This window comes from Aquarana catesbeiana, linkage group LG04, assembly GCF_042186555.1.
Source record: "Aquarana catesbeiana isolate 2022-GZ linkage group LG04, ASM4218655v1, whole genome shotgun sequence".
Taxonomy (NCBI): Eukaryota; Metazoa; Chordata; class Amphibia; order Anura; family Ranidae; genus Aquarana; species Aquarana catesbeiana.
Genome location: NC_133327.1, coordinates 523,403,183 through 523,426,218, shown reverse-complemented (window position 1 = coordinate 523,426,218; position 23,036 = coordinate 523,403,183). Strand labels below are relative to the sequence as shown.

Sequence of the window (23,036 nt, the reverse complement as noted above, 5' to 3'; positions counted from 1 at the left end):
ACGGCAGGACTTGCTGCACTTGTATACAAACCGCTACATTTCATTATTTGTCGGGTAGTTTTGTATAGCACTTTGATTACAGATGAGAAGGGTGTTGGGAGAAGTAGAGTGGAAAAATGGTTACCTACCCTCTCCCTCTATTAAATTTGTGCCCATTTGTTGAGAGGCTATAACCATAAAGGCTGTGGTCTTATTTGAGATCCTCAGTTCGGTTTATTCCGGAGGGATGATCACATGTCAGACCACTTTACTAAAACTTTTTTTTGTTTATGTTTTTTGTTGTTTTGTTGCAACTTTACTTCTTGGGTGCCAGTTGTTACGCAGATATGATTTTTATTTTATTATATTTACTAAATGCTGGATCCTAAAGTAATAACTTACAATGTCAGGGGTATATGTTCTCTCTCTAAATGCAATAGGATCTGGTGGGAATTACACATTTATAAACCCCAGTACTTATGCTTGAAGAGACATTTTATCCAGAGGTCTGTTCCCGGACTGCCAAATCATGTTATTGAAAGATGGTTTTTAAGTACTTCTATTAAATGAGACAAAGGAGTGGCAATAGCTATACATAAAATGATGTACTTTTATCCCGCTGGATCACCTTGCAGACCTGGATGATAGATATGTGATGGTTAAAAGCACACTGCATGGGTCTTTCATTAGGTTTGCCAACATATATGCCCCAACTCAGGACATGCTGTCTTTATAGATGGTGTATTGCACAAGTTAAGTAAATTTTCCTCCAGATGTTGGTAGTAGGACGTGGTTTTAATGTGCGTTTGGATCCTTTATTAGATACTACATCTGGAAAGGCAACTTTGTTGAGGGCTTCAAGGAAACCGCTTTGTAAATCTTAACAATTGATATTGGTTGATGGCCCTAAATGCTAATAAAAAAAAAAAAAATGATAATTACTTTTCAACTGTACATCAATCATAACTATGAATAGATCTTTTAGTGATTGATCAGGGTTATTTAGATATTTAAAATCCTAACTGATAACTCTCTAATCACTAGGGTCTCAGATTATGCTCCAGTAGAGCTTATTCTAATTTCTTTGATAAAAGAAAAAACAAACAAACAGTCTTGGACATGGCGTCTTACTGAATATCTTTAGGATGACCCAGCTGTCACTGAGAAAATTAGTTCTGTTCCTAACCTTTACTTTATTGAACAATTGTTACATCAAATTACCATCTTGGAACATCATCATAAAACAGGGGGCAGCATCCAAGATAGGAAAAGCTTGATGGATTTCAGGCTGCAGCTGAAACAGATGCTTGATTCACAGGTTCAGCGTAGGTTTAGATTGCTAGTCCTCTGGTTTTATAAGCAGAAAAATAAATGCAGCCACTTGCTAGCCAGAGCCCTTAACCACTTCAGCCCAGAAGATTTTACCCCCTTCCTGACCAGAGCACTTTTTGCGATTCAGCACTGCGACGCTTTAACTGACAATTGTGCGACGTTACACCAAAACAAAAATTGACATCGTTCCCCCCCACAAATAAAGCTTTCTTTTGGTGGTATTTGATCACCTCTGTGGTTTTTATTTTTTGCGCTATAAACCAAAAAAAAAAGCGTCAGTTTTGAAAAAAAAAGCTATATTTTTTACTTTTTGCTATAATAAATATCCCCAAAATATAATATATATATATATATATATATATATATATATATATATATATATATATATATATATACACACACACACACAAATTTTCTCCTCAGTTTAGGCCGATATGTATTCTTCTACACATTTTTTTTTTCCAAAAATCGCAAGCGCATATTGATTAGTTTGCACAAAAGTTATAGTGTCTACAAAATATGGGATAGATTTATGGCATTTTTTTTATTATTTTTTTTTTTTAATTAGTAATGGTGGCGATCTGTGATTTTTATCATGACTGCGACATTGCGGCGGACACATTGGACACTTTTGACACCATTATGGGCGGCACAGTGGTGTAGTGGATAGCACTTTCTCCTAGCAGTAAGAAGGGTCGCTGGTTCGAATCCCAACCACGACACTACCTGCCTGGAGTTTGCATGTTCTCCCTGTGCCTGCGTGGGTTTCCTCCGGGTACTCCGGTTTCCTCCCACACTCCAAAGACATGCTGGTAGGTTAATTGGATCCTGTCTAAATTGTCCCTAGTATGTATGAATGTGAGTTAGGGACCTTAGATTGTAAGCTCCTTGAGGGTAGGGACTGAAGTGAATCTACAATGTATATGTAAAGCACTGCGTAAATTGACGGCGCTATACAAGTACCTGAAATAAATAAAAAAAAAAAAAAATTTTGGGACCATTGTCATTTATACAGCGGTCAGTGCTATAAAAATGCACTGATTACTGTGTAAATGACACTGGCAGGGAAGAAGTTAAACACTATGGGGCAATTAAGGGGGTTAAGTGTGTCCTAGGCAGTGATTCTAACTGGGGGGGGGGGGTTTCAATACAACAGGACATCGATCACTGCTTCCGACGACAGGGAGCAGTAGATCTCATTCATATTGCTAGGCAGAACAGGGAAATGCCTTGTTTACATAGACTGGTGGACATAGCGAGTCCGCGGGACCCGTGGGCACGGTCACACAGTATACGCAGCGGTCACAGTCACGTAGTATACACGCGCGCAAGCCCACTGGTCCTGCAAATTAAAGGGGACGTACAGGTACGCCCATTTGCTCACCACTGCCATTGTGCCGACGTATATCGGCGTGCGGCGGTCGGCAAGTGGTTAAGCATAAAATTTAAGAGAGCCCCCGTTTTTTTTTTTTTTTTTTTTCTTTTTTATAAATTCTCAAAACTGGTGAGAAACTATATAAGCCCATGCAAAATCTGCAAAAACTTCCTGGAGTTTTATTATTCCATGTATAATGTAAAATTAGGGAAATCAGAAACAGAAAAAAATTAAAAGGCATTGTTGGATAAACTGATATCGCAAATAAACTATCCCCAATTACTGGGTCAGGCTATAGAGGAATTTCTAACAGGTTATCTCACCTAGTGAAATTTTGGGAACTCTTAATTACTCTATCAATTAAGAGTCCTGGCCCAGAGAGTTTTACCAAGGTGTATTTTCTAAAATATTTTGATGTCCTCTTACTTATATGACTTCATATTTTAATTCTTTGATAGGGAAGGGCAGAGATGGCAGCCCATGTGGTAGTCTTGTCCAAAGAAGAGAAATATCCTATACAGTATGGTGTTAGAGTTGCAGGCCAATTTCTTTGCTAAATTGGGACATTAAGATACTTGCAAAGATTTTGGTGGATAGAAGTAAAACCTATTTAGCCACAATAATACACAAAGACCAAGTAGGTTTTGTCGAAGGAAGAGGAAGGAAGAGGACCACATGTACATACACTATATTACCAAAAGTATAGGGACGCCTGCCTTTAAAAACACACATGAATTAAGGTGCACTAACAAGGACCATAAAGACATGAATGAGCGAGTTTGGGGTGGAAGAATTTGACTGGCCTGCACAAAGTTTTGGCCTACACCCGATAGAACACCTTTGGGATGAATTAGAGCGGAGACTGAGTCGGGCTTTCCTGTCCACATCAGTGCCTGACCTCACAAATGTGCCTCTGGAAGAATGGTCAAACATTCCCATAGACATACTCCTAAACCTAGTGGACAGCCTTCCTAGAAAAGTTGAAGCGGTTATAGCTGAAAAGGGTCTGCCAACTCAATATTTAACTCTATGGACTAAGGCGGAAATGCAATTAAAGTTCATATGCGTGTAAAGACAAGTGTCCTAATACTTTTTGTAATATAGTGTAAGTATTTACAGCCTTTGTTCAATACTTTGTTGAAGCACCTTTGGCACCAATTACAGACGCAAGTCTTTTTGAGTATGATGTTACAAGCTTAACACACCTATTTTTGGGTAGTTTCTCCCACTGTTCTTTGCAGAACCTCTCAAGCGCAATCGGGTTGGATGGGGAGTGTCAGTGCACAGCCATTTTTAAATCTCCCCAGAGATGTTCAATCGGGTTCAAGTCTGGGCCACTCAAGGACATTTACAGAGTTGTCCCATAGCCACTCCTTTGTTATTTTGGCTGTGTGCTTGGAGTCATTGTCCTGTTGGAAGATGAACCTTCGCCCCAGTCTCAGGTCTAGAGCGCTCTGGAGCAGGTTTTCCTCAAGAATTTCTCTGTACATTGCTGCATTCATCTTTCCCTCAATCCTGACTAGTCTTTCAGTTCCTGCCGCTGAAAAACAGTCACAGCATGATGCTGCCACCACCATGCTTCACTGTAGGGATGATATTGGCCAGGTGATGAGCGGTGCCTGGTTTCCTCCAGACATGACGGTTGCCATTCAGGCCAAAGAGTGCAATCTTTGTTTCATCAGACCAGAGAATTGTGTTTCTCATGGTCTGAGAGACCTTCAGGTGCCTTTTGGCAAACTCCAAGTGGGCTGTTATGTGCCTTTTACTGAGAAGTGGCTTTCACCTGGCCACTCTACCATGCAGGCCTGATTGGTGGAGTGTTGCAGAGATGGTTGTTCTTTTGAAAGGTTCTCCTCTCTCCACAGAGAAATACTGGAGCTCTGTCAGCGTGACCATCGGGTTCTTTGTCACCTCCCTGACTAAGGCCATTCTCCCCCGATCGCTCAGTTTGGCCGGGTGGACCGCTCTATGAAGAGTCCTGGTGGTTCCAAACATCTTGCATTTATGGATGAAGGCCACTGTGCTCATTGGGACCACTGCAGAAATATTTCTGTACCCTTCCACAGATCTGTGCCTCGATACAATTTTGTCTCGGTCTACAGACAATTTCTTTGACTTAATGGCTTGGCTTATGTTCCGACGTGCACTGTTAACTGTGGAACCTTAAATAGACAGGTGTGCCTTTCCAAATAATATCCAATCAACTGAATTTACCACATGTGGACTCCAATCAAGTTGTAGAAACATCTCAAGGATGATCAGTGGAAACAGGATGCACCTGAGCTCAATTTTAAGCGTCATGGAAAAAGGCTGTGAATACTTATGTACATGTGATTTTTTTTTAATTTTTAATAAACTTGCAAAGATTTTGAAAAAACTTCTTTCATGTTGTCATAATGGGGTATAGTTGGTAGAATTTTGAGGAAAATAATGGCGGGAAGCCAGTGAGTATTGGTAGCAGCCACTAGCAATAACTAAGAAAATCCGTCAGGTCGGTTATACCCAAGTTGATCAACTTGGTACATTGAGCCTGCCCATTAATGGTTTAAATCTCGGCCGGTTCCTGCTGAATCAGCCAAGATTTGAACCGTGTATGGCCGGCCTTAGGTACATAACTGGCGGTAATAGCACCACAATCTCAACACCTTCATTCTTTAATTATCGAGTGTGCTTTTGTTGAATTTGTAAATCATTTTGGTTTTGTTTTTTGTAAGTGTAGGTTGGATATACTATTTATATGGAATTAGGATTGTATTTGTGATAGTCTATGTATGATTTGTATATAAGGAAATAATTAAAAAAAAAATTTATGTAAAATCATGTAGCCATTGCATGTTTCCGATGAAACATTTTATTAACAGCCTACATCAATGAAAATTGAATTTGCCCCATTAAAGTAATCTGTAAGCTTAGGGGCCGACATTTGGATCCCAACCACTACATACATGCAGCCAGTGAAGTCTAATCTCAAGCCCTGCATATTTCTTCCCATTTAGTGTCTTACTTGGTGGTGAGTTCAGAATCACAATGAAAGCAATAGCGGCACCATTTTTTTTCCAACCCTCACAGGTTCCCAGGAAGTTTTATCAACTATGCTCAGATATAGCATAGCCTCCATTTTACAGCCTGGACATTCTAACAATTCTGCATTTTTATAGCTACTAAAAAGTAGTGTGCTGTATGTAATTTATGCTTTTGGGGCTCTGTCCCGTTGGAGCTAGGCTAGTGGTTCTTTATTTTAATTTTCTTCTATTTTTGTATTCTTAACTGCTATTTTTCCTTGAGTAACTGATGTTGCTTTATGCTGACTGGCGTGCAAGTCATGCTCATGAAAGAGGAACAAGGCAACAGAGAAATGACACTCAGAGCTTTGGAGAGAGACAAGTACACAGTATAGAAGGATGTACTTTAACATGCCTTACATTTTTGGTTAATTATTTTACTGCCGTGTTTCTTCTTTTTTTGTAAACACCACAACTCAGATTCTGTACCTGCTAAAAATTCTATTAGCCTGAAAAATGAAAATGAATGCAGCCGCCACATCGAAGCACTACGCTGCAATATAAACATTTTCTGTTCTCTGGTTTAGATATGCTTTAGCAACTTCATTGGGGATGAACACAGTAAACATATGAATGGGGCCATTTATGATTACCCGTGGGAGGCTTAGCAGTGGTCCCTACAATTAAGCTTGTGTGAAAAAAATTGGGAGCCTGAAAACGTCCTCAGCTATTCACTGCCTTTTAATCGGTGATCATTCATTCAGCGATTACCTGCAGATGATTGGCTTTGAACACAGACGGTCTAAGCCTCCCAAAAGGTAAAACCGCAAAAAGGCCTTGTTCACAAGTGTGAACGGGGCCGAACACAGTGCCTTGAAAAAGTATTCATACCCCTTGAAAATTTTTCACATTTTGTCATGTTACAACCAAAAACGTAAATGCATTTATTTGGGATTTTATGTGTTAGCCCAACACAAAGTGGCACATAATTGTAAAGGAAGAAAAATTATAAATGGTTTTCAATTTTTTTTACAAATAAATGTGTGAAAAGTGTGGTGTGCATTTGTATTCAGCACCACTGAGTCAATACTTTGTAGAGCCACCTTTCTCTGCAGTTAGAACTGCAAGTCTTTTTTGGGCATGTCTCTACCAGCTTTGCACATATAGGAGAGTGACATTTTTGCCCATTCTTTTGAAAAATAGCTTAAGCTCTGTCAAATTGGAGGGAGAATGTCAGTGAGCAGCAATTTTCAAGTCCTGCCACAGATTCTCAATTGGATTTAGGTCTGGACCATTCTCTAAACCATTCCATTATCGTTTATGGTTGTTGTTGGTCTCAACTGAACAGAGCGCCTTCTTCCACATGTTTGCCATGATTCCCCACATGGCTTCTCGCAAATTGCAAATGGGACTTCTTATGGCTTTCAATAATGGCTTTCTTCTTGACACTTTTCCCATAATGGCCAGATTTGTGGAATGCACGACTAATAGTTGTCCTGTGGACAGATTCTCCAACCTGAGCTGTGGATCTCTGCAGCTCCTTCAGAGTTACCATGGGCCTCTTGGCTGCTTCTATGATTAATGCTCTCCTTGCCCGGCCTGTCAGTTTAGGTGGACAGCCATGTCTTGGTAGATTTGCAGTCATGCCATACTCTCTCCATTTTTGAGAGATGGATTTAACAGTGCCCTGTGAGATGTTCAAAGCTTGGGATATTTTTTTTATGACCTCACCCTGCTTTAAACTTCTCCACAACTTTATCCCTGACCTGTCTGGTGTGCTCCATGGCCTTCATGATGCAGTTTGTTCACTAAGGTTCTCTAACAAACCTCCGAGGGCTCCACAGAACAGCTGTATTTATACTGAGATTAAATTACACACAGGTGGACTCTATTTACTAATTAGATGCCTTCTGAAGGCAATTGGTTCCACTAGATTTTAGTTAGGGGTATCAGAGTAAAGGGGTCTGAATACAAATGCATGCCACACACTTAAATTATTTTCAAAATAATTTTGTTTCCACTTCAAAATTATGTGCCACTTTGTGTTCACATAAAATCCCAATAAAATACACTTGTGCTTTTGATTGTAACATGACAAAATGTGAAACATTTCAAGGAGTATGAATACTTTTTCATGGCACTGTAGGCTGAATAGCTTCTTGAAGAAAATACTGTTGCCAGCTGTATTGCTGGCCACAGGTATGAAATCACCTAGTCACCTGATCTCTGCTGATGGAAATAATAAGCCATCTGATACTACTCTTTCATAGGGGTCCACTTAAAAAAAAGTGAGGACAGTGCTGGATCCCTGGCCTGGTTGTCGAAAGTAATTTTTTTAGACAAAAAGTGACTAAAAGAACCTCTTTACCTTCCATGAATTATTTGATGTGTTTCACCTATTCAGAATGCTTGCTTTAATTATATTATAGCATTCTTTTGAATAATCCACCCACCAGGCTGCAAAAGGTTTAGCATTCAATACAATTATATTCTATAAATCTTTCAGTAGCAGAAATTTTCAGTCTTTATTCGTACACAAATATTTATGCAATGTCTCAGTTAGTATTTACATTCCCCGAAACTGTAAACACCACTCCCATGGGTCTACTTTTTCCGGCCAATTTCTGTAATGCTAAATTTGTGGTTGTCAGCAACCTGCCAATATTCAGAATTCAAGCAATAGACATTTTCACAATACAAATAAAAAAAAAAAAAAAAAAAAAAAAAAAAAAACAGAACATGTTCATTTGGATACATACTTTCAAAACACTACACATTATTTACTTTATAAGCTATACGACGGAGGACCAAACATTATGTGAAAAGCACTTTCAGGGGAGAAGAAAAAAAAAAAAAAATTATTATATATATATATATATATATATATATATATATATATATATATATATATATATATATATATATATATATATAAATCTCCAGTAATAGTGTAGACTTCTCTCTCCGGGATAAGCGTGAGTATGCTGTTATCTAGCTTTATCTCCCTGGAGCAGAAATGTAAACCCAGTGTCAGATAAAAGGCCCCATTAACGCAGTCCAGACTTTTGGTGGAGCTCCTCATGGATCGTAACAGACATACCTAACTTCACAGGTTTTGTATGACAGCAACAACTTTTTTTACTTCTGTTTTAGGGTGACAATCACTCACTGCCATTTGTACAAAGCATTCCATTGGACCTCTCTAGTTTTTCTCCTTTGTGTATATGTTGTTCAGTCACGAATTGCTTGTCACTAGCCTGAAAACTGTATTATACTCACTATGAGTTGTAGGTAGTGCTTTTTTTATGGTTTATGAAACCTTTAAGTTTTGGATAGAGTGGAGAAGGGTTATGCTGTCCATACACTATATGGAAAATCAGCTGAAATTTGGTCATTTTGACAGTTTGTTTTTTCGGCCAGTTAATGGGCACATAATTGATAATCGTTGGGACGTTTTCAAGCTGAAAAAACGAAGGACAAGTTTGGAAATTTTCTGCCAAACGATTCATTCATGTCCACTGAACGATTTATCAGTCATTACATGATGGCACTATCGTTTGCTCACACGGCTGAATGTTTGTTTTTCAAAAATGGGTTCGGACAATTTTTGTATAGTGTATGGCCAGCATTAGTCTGTTAAGTTTATATTAACCACTTCAATACTGGGCACTTTCATCCCCTTCCCGCCCAGGTCAAATTTTCAGCTTTCAGTGCTGTCGCACTTTGAATGATAATTGCGTGGTCATGCACCGATGCATCCATATGAAATTCTTATTTTTTTGAGACATATAGAGCTTTCTTTTGGTGGCATTTTATTAAAAAATTTTTTTGCAAATAAGTAATTTTTCTTCTGCACTGATGGGGCCACACTTATAATCAGGACACTGATGATCAGTGCCCCAATTATCCATGTAAGTAAATGGGGAAACCTGAACTCCTGCATATGCCGTCATCATGTGCCGCCAATAAAGATGACCGCTGCCCAGCCCTCGAAAGAAGTGGGGTGGAAAATGCTAGCGAGAGACTTTGGACTGTTAAACTGGTTGTAAACACACCACTTCTCTCTACAAGTAAGCCTATAATAAGGCTTACCTGTAGGTATTAGGAATACCTCCTAAACCTGCACGGTTTATGGGATATTTACCATGTATGCTTGCACCAACGTCATTGGTGCATGCGCACTGAAGAAAGGGCACGGTCGCATGCGCGGGAGTGACGTCACACAACACTGGCCAGTCACAGAGCCAGAGTCCATGGCCCCGGAAGGAAAAGGGGTGAAGATGGACGTGGCCACCAGTGGGGAATATCTGGGACATTACGGTCTTCGTTTCCAGGTAAAAGGGGGAAGGGTTTGCTTCCTCTTTAACCACTTAACAACCAGCACATAGCCGAATGACGGCTACAGGGCGGTTTCTTAACTCTGGGAGGGCATACAGTGACGTCCTCCCAGAATTCCACCCTGGGGCGCACACCCGAGAACATCCGTGACCTCTGTACCCGGCGCATCACGGATGTTTACCATGTGATCACTCCGTCAAACGACAGAGCGATCACATGTAAACAAACCGGGGTCATGTCATGACGCCGGTTCCTCTCTCCCCTCTCTGTACCGATCGGTACAGAGAGGGAGGGATCGGATCGCAGCAGCGCTGTGGGCTGGATGTGTAGTGCCCACAGCGCTGCTCTGTGACATGTGCAGTCACATCCAGCCATCCATCTATCCATGCTCAGCCATCCCTCCATGCTCTGCAATCCCCTGTGCAATGCAGAGTATTGCATTTTTGGTATGTACATGCTAGGTGCTAGAAATATTGTATAAATGGACAACTTTGTGTAAAAAAAAAAAAAAAAAAAAAAAAAAAAAAAAAAAAAAAAGGCGTTTTAACCACTTCCCGCCCGCTGTTATATGTTATAATTTGACTTTGTGCGGGGATATCTGAATGATGCCTGCAGCTACAGGCATCATTCAGATATCAGCTTTTTTAGACGGCGATTCCCTACACCATAGGAATGATCATAGCGGCTGTTCCGCTGCTTGATCGTTCTTACGGGAGGCGAGAGGGGACATCCCCCCCTCCTGCCACCCTCCGGTGCTTCTAACGACTCACCACTACGATCGAAGCCAGGATAGTTTTTTTTTTTTATTATTATTTCAGGCTTCCCAGCCTAGAGGTGAGATGTGGGGTCTTATTGACCCCATATTTCACTGTAAAGAGGACCTGTCATGCCATATTCCTATTACAAGGGATGTTTACATTCCTTGTAATAGGAATAAAAGTGATCAAAAAATAAATTTTTTGGAAAAAAGTGTCAAACAAAAATAAAGTAAAACGAACAATTAAAAAAAAAAAAAAATAATTTTTAAAGCGCCTCTGTCTGTGTGCTCGCATGCAGAAGTGAACGCAAACGCAAGTCCCGCCCACATATGAAAACGGTGTTCAAACCACACGTGAGGTATCGCTGCGATCGGTAGAGCGAAAGCAATAATTTTGGCCCTAGACCCCCTCTAACTTATAACAAGTAACCAGTAAAAAATTTTTAAAGCGACGCCTATGGGGATTTTTAAGTAGCGAAGTTTGGCGCCATTCCACGAGCGTGTGCAATTTTGAAGGGTGACATGTTAGGTATCTATTTACTCAGCATAACTTCATCTTTCACATTATGCAAAAACATTGGGCTAACTTCACTGTTTTTTTTTTTTTAGAGCACAAAACTTAAAAAAAAAAAAAAAAAAAAAAAAATGCGTTCGAAAAATTGCTGCACAAATACTGTGCGAGATAAAAAGTTGCAATGACCACCATTGTATTCTCTAGGATCTTTACTAAAAAAACATATATAATGTTTTCGGGTTCCATGTAATTTTCTAGCAAATAAATGATGATTTTTACATGTAGGAGAGAAATGTCAGAATTGGCCTGGGTGCTCCAGAACGCCTGAAGGTGCTCCCTGCATGTTTGGCCTCTGTATGTGGCCACACTGTGTAAAAGTCTCACACATGTGGAATCGCCATACTCGGAAGAAAAAGCAGAATGTGTTTTGGGGTGTAATTTGTGGTATACATATGCGGTGTGTGAGAAATAACCTGCTAATAGGACAATTTTGTGAAAAAAAAAAAAAAAATCTTGATTTTGCAAAGAATTGTGGGAAAAAAAATGACAACTTCAAAAAAACTCATCATGCGTCTTTCTAAATACCTTGGAATGTCTTCTTTCTAAAAAGGGGTCATTTGGGGGGTATTTGTACTTTTCTGGCATGTTAGGGTCTCAAAAAATTAGATAGGCCGTCAGTAATTCAGGTGTGATCAATTTTGAAATATTGGCACCATAGCTTTTGGACTCTATAACTTTCACAAAGACCAAATAATATACACCAATTAGTACTTATTTTTACCAAAGATATGTAGCAGTATAAATTTTGGCCAAAATTTATGAAGAAAAATTACTAATTTGCTAAATTTTATAACCGAAACAAAGAAAAATTCTTTTTTTTACCAAATTTTCAGTCTCTTTTCTTTTATAGCGCAAAAAATAAAAAACCCAGTGGTGATTAAATACCACCAAAAGAAAGCTCTATTTGTGTGAAAAAAAAGGACAAAAATGTCATATAGGTACAGTGTTGCATGACCAATTGCCATTCAAAATGTGAGAGCACTGAAAGCTGAAAATTGGTCTGGTTATTAAGGGGGTTTAAGTGCCCAGTGGTTAAAGGAAAGGTAGGTATAGGGATTTGAGTACCAATTTAAGTTTTTAAATTCAGTAGGGAAAAGTTAGAACAGATTTTTAACAGTCTTGGTATGCCCACTGATCAGGTTTCTTCTCACTTTCTGTACTGGCCCCTGGCAAAGGATGTAAATGAAATTGTTGCAAAATTTTACAGATTTTTCTGACACTACTCCCCAAAAAACTAGAAACATTTTTATAGTGCCGTTCCTGTTAAAGACACTACCCCCTACCCAATGACCAATATTATTGGGACAGGAAGCGATGGTAAATCTCCCCAGCAGGAACTGAAAAAAAAAAAAAAACTATAAAACCTGACAGGTGTTCTAATCCTTTCCCATACTATTAAAAAAAATTCACTGCATTCTACAGATATATACAAAAAGTTTACTGATGTGTGATATTACCTTTGCAGACGTTTCATACCATGCAACAAAGCCATTTTCTTTACAGAAGTGATCAAGCTGGGAATGGCTTGGCATACTGTTCTCCTTCCTTTGATCACACTTGTTGGCAAGAAGAATAGCAGGTATGGGTCCACCACTTGGAAGATAAACTTTGCTATCCAGGTCAGATTTCCACTTCGTAATGGCTTCAAAGGTGGATACTCTGGTAACATCAAACACCACAAAGGCACCCACAGCCTCTTTATAGTATACTCTAGTCATATTTCCAAACCGCTCTTGACCTAAAAGAAAAAATATATTTTTTTTAATTCTGATTGAAAAAAAGAAAAAAAAAATCCAGGCAAAGAGTTTGTGTATACGCATAGAAAATGTCTTTTTTTACTGGGTAGGTCAAAACATTTGGGAGGGGTAAGCACAGAACAGGTTGCAGAAGTGAGGGTACTGGTAACTTTTTAATAGGCGGGGGACTCTTAAGAGAACCCAGATCCATAAAAACAGCTGATACAGGCCGCTCCATGTCCAAACTGCATTAGTAAGAACCAAAATGAGCACTGAGCCTCCTCATGTACCAATTCGTCTAATAAGGAAAGTGTACATGCCTCCTCACCCTCAGCTGGCAGAAGCAGATGCAGCCACAAAGAATCAGGATATGGACTTTGGAGTGTGTGAGATCCTGTTTACCACCCATGCATTCTAAGCCAGCTTTCCCCATAAACTTAGACCTAGTTACTGAGAACTCCTCCCTGCACAATACTGAGGGGGGAAGCTACACTCGAAGGATTGAGAGGAGTGTTTTGACTCTAGCATCAAGCAGAGGGCAATGGTTCAGACTATAGGATTCAGGTCCCTTAGGAGGGTCACAGAAAGCCACCCTGGAACTTAGTGGATCGTCAAAACCTGCAGGACAGCTGCCCTTGCACCTATGATTTCCTCATACTAAAAGATGCAAAAATATTTTATTACTACAGGTACCTCTACAGCACCATCAATTCATCCATACACATTCTAGGGCCAATTTTAGACAGGAGTCAATTTACCAGCATGTCTTTGGAATCTGGGAGAATACCAGAGTACCCGAAGGAAACCCACGCAGGCACAGGGAGAACATGCAAACTCCAGGCAGGTAGTGCAGTGGCTGGGATTCAAACCGACGACTCTAGTGCTGACAGGCAGAAGTGCTAACCACTTAGCCACTGCTCTGCCCATTATTGGTATCCACAAACCACTGCTGGAGATGAAAGGGATAATGCAGTCTGTGACCTCGCCACTGTAAGGCAGCAGGATGCCTGTGGGTGAACGTTTTTGAGATCAAGGAGGTGATGCCGCTGTATATTGTATGTTACACTTAAGCAGGCCATACATGGTCTACATGGTTAGTTTTTTTTAAAAATTTCCAACATTTCAGATTCCTCAAATTTGATTGCCGCACGAAAATCGTCCGTTGTTGCAGACCACTAATGGAGCGAAATTTGTACGAAAATTCTTTCATGCGATTTTCAAAAGAAAATTCTTTCGAAATTTGAACCGTGTATGGCCCGCATTAGTCTTGCAGAATGCTTTGATCTATAAACTAGAAGCAGCAGGTGATCTAGCCTAACAGGCATAGTGCTTTGTAACCATTTCTCATGGTTCAGGGATCTTGTGAACTTCACTGTCACTTTGAAACTCTTTATATGGGTCCTACCACATCTCATGCTGCTATTTAAACGGGCGATAGTTCGCAAGTTAAGTTTGGCTCCCACCCTTTTGCCCATCTTTCTGTTCCCCTTGGACACAAGGCTGGTGTGAAACAGCAGGATTGCCAGGGTGTCATATTTATGAATGTAAAATAGCACAGATCTTTGAATTAAAAATTAAGATAAAAGTCACACTGCGTTTTGAAGTGTATCTTTTATGATAAGAATAATCATCTTAGCTTATTCACTAAAGCTTTCCTGTAGTTACAAACCCTGCTTATCCCATTTCACACATTCCCATTGGGTAGTGAGACAGCCTGCTGTACTGACGGGCAAACAGGATTGTGGGTGGGAGGAAAGGGGAAAGCTCTGACACTACCTGTAAGGGTTACATGTACAGTACAACATACATGGCATATAAGGACCCAAAACATAGGGGGGGGGAGCAAAAAATAAGTTCTGGGGGAATTTGGTTAGTAGCATTTATTCCATATTCCCCAATTTAAACTATCTTTTCAGTTCACATGGCCTTTTATTTTGAAACTTTGTGGTGGATGCAGAGGCACTTGAGGCCAGGCACCTAGCTCGCTGCACACCAGAAAAGCGTGCTGTTCTTTTTCTAACCTAAAATAATTGCACTGTTGAAGATCCCAAAGAACAGCACTATTTGCAGAGAACTAACAGTTTCTATAGTATGGAGACAGACACATGTTGCTTCCCTTTACTAAAAATTAGCAGAAAACCACTGCAGCAAAATTGCCAAACAGATGGGTCATTTAAGATGGGCCATTTGCTATGAAAAGCCTTTAACAAGACAAGAGTAATTTTCTTCCTCAAAAAACAAATTAAATGCATTAAAAAGGTTAGGGAAGAAGGTTCTTTTGACAAATAAGTGTTGGATTATAGAGAAAAGGCTCTAAAAAAATGTGTAAATGGTTAATGGTTAAAAGTCTTAGGAAATACATACATGCTTGAGTCATGCTCCCCCATCTCGAACACAAGTTAAAACTATTAGGGATATACCCCATTTACAGTTTGATCATTTCAATTGATGCTCTCATTTTTTATGATAGAAATACAGTACATTCCTCAGCACCCTATAGAAACACCAAACAATTGCTATTAATGTATGCCCCAAAAAACATAGGATATTTCCCTACAAAAAAACCCCACACTCAAACAAAAAGAGACAATCTGGGTAGAAGTAGGTTGTGTGCAAAAGGGAATTCCTTGTGCGTTTGGAAAAAGTATGCAAATTCCTTTTGCATACAACAACATGTCTTGCACCCGCTTGGAAATCCCAGAGAGGATGGGAACACCCGAGGATTAGAAAGCGACCACTCTTTCCTCTGGGGAAAAGGGTTTTCTCCACCCACTAACTCAGAAGGTTGTGCGGTTTCCCTTTTTTTTGGGTGACAGCAGCCTCAAAAGCTTTAAGTTATTTGTCTCCTTTCTGTTCCTTCTACTATGGAATTTTTTTTTTTTTTTCTTAGTGAAACGGTTTTCTAAACTATAGGACTCCCCTGTCCTCCTTCCCTTTCTTTTTCAAGCTGACACTCCGAGCCACATTTGAGATCTCTAGCCAGCTCTTTTGGACCTCACCTTTTGGGCCTTGCTCGACCATTGGACCACAACCTATAATTTGGGTAGAAGCTAGTTAAGCTTCCACTAAGTTTTTGGATTGTGAGAAGAAACCCGCAGAAAACAAGAAGAGAACATATACATCCAAGCCAGTGGTTCTCGACTCCTGTCCTCAGGACCCCCCCCCCAACAGGCCAGGTCTACAAGATAACTGAAATACAGCACAGGTGGTATAATTTGCTGCTCAGTGATTGCAGTATTCTAGTCTACATCTTCCCAAGGGAATAATTAAAATCTGGCCTGTTAGTGGGTCCTGAGGACAAGAGTTGAGAACCACTGGTCTAAGCAAATCTGGTAGAGAGAGTAACAAACTGTAAAAGATATAAAATCGTCTTGTAAAATGGGCTAAAACCTCAATGTTATTAAACCACAATGAGTGTAATCAGGAACAGAATCCAATCTTGGCATATTACAGTGCATCAGCTTTAACAGCTGGTGTTCCTTAACCCTTTCATGACATTTGGTGACTAGATACTCTCATCAAAATTTAGTAGCGCAGGTATCCATCAGTTAACATATCATTGACTGCTAATTAATCATTAGTTAAGGTGTAATTAGGAGGCTTTTTTTTTTATAGTTTTGAACAGAGTGTTGTGGGTTAACAACACCTGACAGTTTTGCTGGGATGTACTAAGCTACATATTGGGATGATTGGATTATTGGCTGCAATACTGAGAACTCTCACTAGATGTCGGTGTAGTTTATACACATATATATGGTAATGACTCTGTTTCTCATAATATGTTATTGTTTCCGACAGTGCTTGATCCAATGTTGCAAGAAGCAGTTTCCAATGTTTAACTGTTCACTTGCTGATATAGCTGATATATATGCAGCTGTACAACAGGATCATAGTAAATTATACAGAAGTAATGTAAAAATTACATTTAACCTGTTTTTGATGGGAATATGGGTAGAATAATTATTTATCATGGGGTTTATGGGAGGAATATCATGTTAACTCCTGACAATGAACATGTTTAACCCATTACTGATAATAATATGCATATAATTATTTTTCTACATGGGGATTATGGGTGGAATATTGTTTATAAATATACATAGCAACATATTAAACCTATTTCTGAGATAGATATAGATATATATCTATAGATATATATATCTATATATATATATATATATATATATATATATATATATATATATATATATATAGATATATATATATATATATATATATATATATATATATATATATATATATATAGAGATATATATACAGATATATAGATATATCTATATATACACACACACACACATACATACACACACACACAGCGATGGGCTATCCAGTTATAACAACAGATGCGGCTAAAAGCTGGTCGGCTGTTATACCGGAGGAGCGGGAGGGGACTCCCCCCTCCCGCCGCTCTTACCGGGCCTCCCGTTCCATCTGGAGGCCTGATGACCAATCGGCCGCCTCAGGCGGCTGGGGACGGACTGGAACGAAGCCGTGAGCGGCTTCATTCCAGCCTCCTAGTAGTAAACAGGGAACCAAGTCATGACGTCACTCCCCGTTTACTCGGCTGCCGATGGCGCCGGTTTAAAAAAAAATACACAGTATTCAGAAATCGCCGTTTTCAGCGATCTGAATACTTTGAAGTGCAAAGGAGGGATCGGGGGTCTAGACCCCCGATCTCTCCATAAAGAGTACCTGTCACCACTTATTACTGTCACAAGGGATGTGACAGCAATAAAAGTGATCAATTTTTTTTTTTTTTTTTTTAAACACAATTAATAAATATAAAAATAAATAAGAAAATTTTTTTTTTTAAAGAACCCCCGTCCCCACGAGCTCGTGCAGCAAAGAAAACTTTAGTTTTCGGAAGTCGCACCCGCGTATGTAAACGTTGTTCAAATCACACATGTGAGTTATCACCGCGATCGTCAGAGCGAGAGCAATAATTCTAGCCCTAGACCTCCTCTGTAACTCTAACCTGGTAACCGTAAAAAAAAATTTAAAGCGTCGCCTTTGGAGATTTTTAGGTACCGTAGTTTGTCGCCATTCCACGAGTGCGTGCAATTATAAAGCGTGACATGTTTGGTATCTATTTACTCGGCGTAACATCATCTTTCACATTATACAAAAAAAATTGGGGTAACTTTACTGTTTGTTTTTTTTTTTAAATAGAGTGAGCACTTAGGAATGGATGGGATGCTGCATTGCAGTTGTTTACCCTCCACAGAGGGGCGGGTATGAGTCTGATGGTTCCCGTGGTGATGGTGCTGCGGGAACCCGCCTCCCATGCTATTTAATCGTAGAGTCGTGTTGCATGGCCACCCCCTCTGAAGACGGAATTACGAAATGCGTCAGAGCGTGACCACGCGACCTACCAGCTGGAGACAGGCAGCGTCATCCCGGGACTCATCGTAGTGGGCAGGCCGCTTGGAGCTCCGACCAGCGGTGAGCCGATGCTGATTATGTCAGGCTGTTTTTAAACTTCTATTGTGTAAGCGCTTTCATTTTAGGGGGGTTTCTTGTGGGTTCTTTGCAATAAACAAGTTTACACTATCTTCTATTTTTTTTTTTTTTATTATCTTCTATTTTTCTACATGTGTTTACCATGACATTGCAATATCTTGACTGAGGAGGACTGAGGGATTCTGGTGGTGGAGGAGCTGATCTGAAAGAGAAAGGAGATAACAGGCTTGTCTTTTTCTTACCTCTGGTAAGCTCACATCCATAGGGGATATGCACACGGTGATGTGGTGATGGTTTAGTTACCCATGGATATGAGCACTCCAGAAGAATTACAGTCCCCTATTTTGATTATGGTCCGCTGTATGCAATGTTTATACGAAATCTTGGAATTTATGCAGTATATACACAGGTGGTGTTCACATACTACCGCTGGTATATTATATGCTATCGCTGGTATTTTGTGAAACGATCGATTTGGGACTATTCGCTCTCATGCTACTGCATTGGACTTTTTATTTTATGATTATTTTATGTTTATATTTACTCTCATTCATTTGAGGGTTTAGTGCTATTGTATTTACTAGCCTTAGACCATTTGAGAACTCTATTAGCGCTGTTAATACTATCTTCCCATAAGAGAGTATATTTTGTTTTGTCTGCTTTTTCTTTATAACAGCAGCTTGCAATTTGTTTTATATCCTATTTATTGTTCAAGTGGAATCATTTCCACTTTTTCTTTGTAATCCTGTGAGTGCTTGGACCAGTGTTGTTTACCAACCCTGGTATCGGTTTTATTTAGGTTCCTATGTATATTTATAAACAATATTCCACCCATAATCCCCATGTAGAAAAATATATACAGTATATGCATATTCTTATCAGAAATAGCAACATATTAAACCTATGTATGTTTAACTACAATATTCCACCCATAATCCCCATGTTGAAAATAATTATATGCATACTATTATCAGTAATGGGTTAAATATGTTCATTGTCAGGAGTTAACATGATATTCCTCCCATAAACCCCATGAGAAATAATTATTCTACCCATATTCCTATCAAAAACAGGTCAAATGTAATTTTTACATTACTTCTGTATAATTTACTATGATCCTGTTGTACAGCTGCATATATATCAGCAAATGAACAGTTAAACATTAGCAACTGCTTCTTGCAACATTGTATCAAGCACTGTAGGAAAGAACAACATACCGTATATACTCGAGTATAAGTCGAGTTTTTCAGCACTTTTTTTGTGCTGAAAGTTCCCCCCTCGACTTATACTCGAGTCAAGCACTATTCTGCAGCAAAAATTTTCATTTTCCGAACCAAATTTGGGGCCCCGTATCTCAGGGCCACTTGGTGCTAGGAACCCCAAATTTGGTGTGCCAACCCAGTGGATCTGGTACCATGAAGTATCCAAAGCTGGAGTTCCTAGCACTAAGTGGCCCTGAGATACGGGGCCCCAAAATTGGTTTGGAAAATGTCATTCTCTGCTGCAGAAAAGTGCTTGACATTTTCTGAACCGACTTTGGGGCCCCGTATCTCAGGGCCACTTGGTGCTAAGAACCCCACATTTGGTGTGTAAACCCAGTGGAACTGGTACCATAACATATCCAAAGCTGGGGTTTCTAGCACCAAGTTCCCCCGAGATACGGGGCCCCAAAGCTGGTTCGGAAAATGTCATTCTCTGCTGCCCCAAAGCCGGTTCGGAAAATGTAATTCTCTGCTGCAGAAAAGTGCTTGACATTTTCTGAACCGATTTTTGGGGCCCTGTATCTCGGGGACACTTGGTGCTACAAACCCCAGCTTTGGATATTTTATGGTGCTAGTTCCACTGGGTTTGCACACCAAATTTGGGGTTCCTACCACTAAGTGGCCCCGAGATACGGGGCCCCAAAATCGGTCAATTGTGTCCATCTGCAGCAATGTCATTTCAGGACCCTTTGGGTTCAGAGACCCCAAATTTTGGCTGCAGCTAGGGGGCATCTAGGAACCCTTAACTACCAAGTTTGAAGTTCGGGGGGACCTATGGCTGCAAATGGGCACAATGAGGCTGCAAATGGGCACTGTTGACCCTCTTTTCCACTTACAGTAGCTGTGCATTTCTCACCCTCGTCTTATTCTCGGGTCAATAAGTTTTTCCCATTTTTTTGTGGTAAATTAGGGCCTCGACTTATACTCGAGTATATACGGTAACATATTTTGAGAAACAGAGTCATTACCATATATATGTGTATAAAAGTACACCGACATCTAGTGAGAGTTCTCAGTATTGCAGCCAATAATCCTATCATCCCATCATCCCATCATCCCAATATGCAGTTTTTGCTGTCTGCACACCAGTTAGGGAGATTCACCTTCTCTATTTGTCCTGTTTTACTGTTATCAAAAGTGAAAGTAAAATCCCAAATTTTGGGTTGACATCAGGAAAGTAAGAAAGGAAATCTAATGGTTCTGGTGACACCTTTGAATTCCCTAACTTTGGAGGGAATTCCTCTTACTTCCGGTTTGGCTATGGGACAAGAAGTGAATGGAAATCTCGTTTATGGGACATAAATGGCAAAAAAAGCCAAACAATGGCAGAGGTTTTAACCCTACCTTACGCTATCTAAAATGAAAAAAACACACACAAAAAAACAAAACTGCTTTTATAGCCATTTGAGCTTTTATTTCTCTGCTTAAAAGGTTGAAGAAGCTTGTGCTTTTTTTATTGAGCTCTTTTTTTTTTTTACACAAATCCTCCCCTCAACTAACCGTGCCTTTTTTGTGCATTTTCAAGCTTTAAGGTTTTTGCACTTTTTTTGGGCACTTAGGCGTCTTTTCTGCTTGAAAGCTCCCCTCTAATCGAGAGTTTGGTGGGGCTTTTTTTCTTGCCTGTAAGAGCATATGCCTGTGAAAGCCTAAATAAGCCATAGCATACATGGACACATTGGCTAACAGAGAGGCGTTTCCAGGCAGAAAAAAAAAAAAAATTAGAGCTAAAAAAAAAAAAAAAAAAAAAAAAAAAAAAAAAAAAGCTCAAAAGCCTGTAGGAGCAGCTTCTTTGAGATGCAGTGTGTACGAGCCAATCGGCTGCCAGTGACGGCATGGTCTCAGAATCAGCAATGCACACAGATATGCAAACCTAGTACTGCAATGAAACAATTAACACTTTCTCAGCACAGAGCACTATGCCAGAAAATTTTAAGCTACAGATTATGGTCAGGAATAGGTAAAAGTAGGTCTAAAACCAAAAATATATAAAAAAAAAAAAAAAAAATATACATAATATCTGGACTTACGGTAAAGTTTTACTTCAAGTCAGGGGACACAAGAAAGCCTTCAGGAGATTTGTACACTGGCAAACAATAAGCTCTTAAGCTAACCCCCATATAACCCAGCCTCTAACCATCATGTTTCAATTTTGTGAGCAAGCAGTACATAAGGCCAATACCACATAAGGATGGGACCCATGTCCCTCAATGAACTTCAGGAAAAGGGTTTTTACAGTATGTGTAAACATTTTCTTTCCTCTATTGCCCATTGATGGACATAGGAATATAGTAGCATTGGATATATGTGTGTGTGTCCAAAAGTAATCCAACTCAAAGTGGTTGTAAAGGCTGAAGGTTTTTTACCTTCATGCATTCTTTGCAAGAAGGTAAAAAACCTGTGTACTGCTCCACCCACAGCCCCCAAATACTCACCCCCCTCTCGATCCAGTGATGTGCCCCAGAGACTCGGCTGTCTTGGGACTCCCTCTCTTCACTGGCTGAGACAGAACTGGGCACCATTGGCTCCCACTACCAGCCACAGCCAGAGAGCAATGAAGAGTGGGGGTGGGGCCAATCTGCGGATCTACGTGTCTTATGGACGCATATAGCTGCGTTCAGGAGCAAGCACGCTCCAGAGCCCCCATCAGCAAGTGGTTTGCTATTGGGGGAACTGGTCAAGGGGGAGGAGCCAGGAGCACTGGCAGGGGACCTGAGAAGGAGGATCAAGTATAACATGTTATAAAAATACAAATCTAAACCTTTAATGTCACTTTAAGGGTGGGCAAATCTTAATTCAGATTTAAATGGATGGGAACATCTTACAAAATTAACAAGTATCAATGCCTGAACAAAGCTAGATGATAAAAGGGGAACCAATATGGAAAAATGCTACCTATAAGTAGTACCACTAAGGGGAGGCTACTATTCTGAATTAATAATGGACTTCAACAATGTGGAACCCATGCAACCACCATAAGTAAAACAGTTGGGAGAAAAACTTAAACCAACAAAAGTGATCACCAAAACAAGAATGTTTGTAAGCTAAAAAAGCCAAAACCTAATATATCTAATTCTTGACCTCAGGGGAAGAAAAATGTTGGACATATGGTCCAAGGCCCAACTAGTGAACAGCAGGGAGTGAAGTAGAATACACTTTGAAGGCAAATTTAGCTTAACTACATCCATTTTAGAATAATCAGT

General features: G+C 39.8%; 1 protein-coding gene across 1 annotated transcript in view; it reads right to left on the bottom strand.

The window, feature by feature from the left end:
* The window catches only part of RAB32 (RAB32, member RAS oncogene family), a 75,270-nt gene that overhangs the window by 3,403 nt on the left and 48,831 nt on the right, over nucleotides 1-23,036 (bottom strand). Inside the window, exon 2 of the mRNA XM_073627817.1 lies at nucleotides 12,815-13,095. Within this exon, the coding sequence (XP_073483918.1) occupies nucleotides 12,815-13,095 (281 nt within the window). The remainder of the gene's footprint in view (nucleotides 1-12,814; nucleotides 13,096-23,036) is intronic.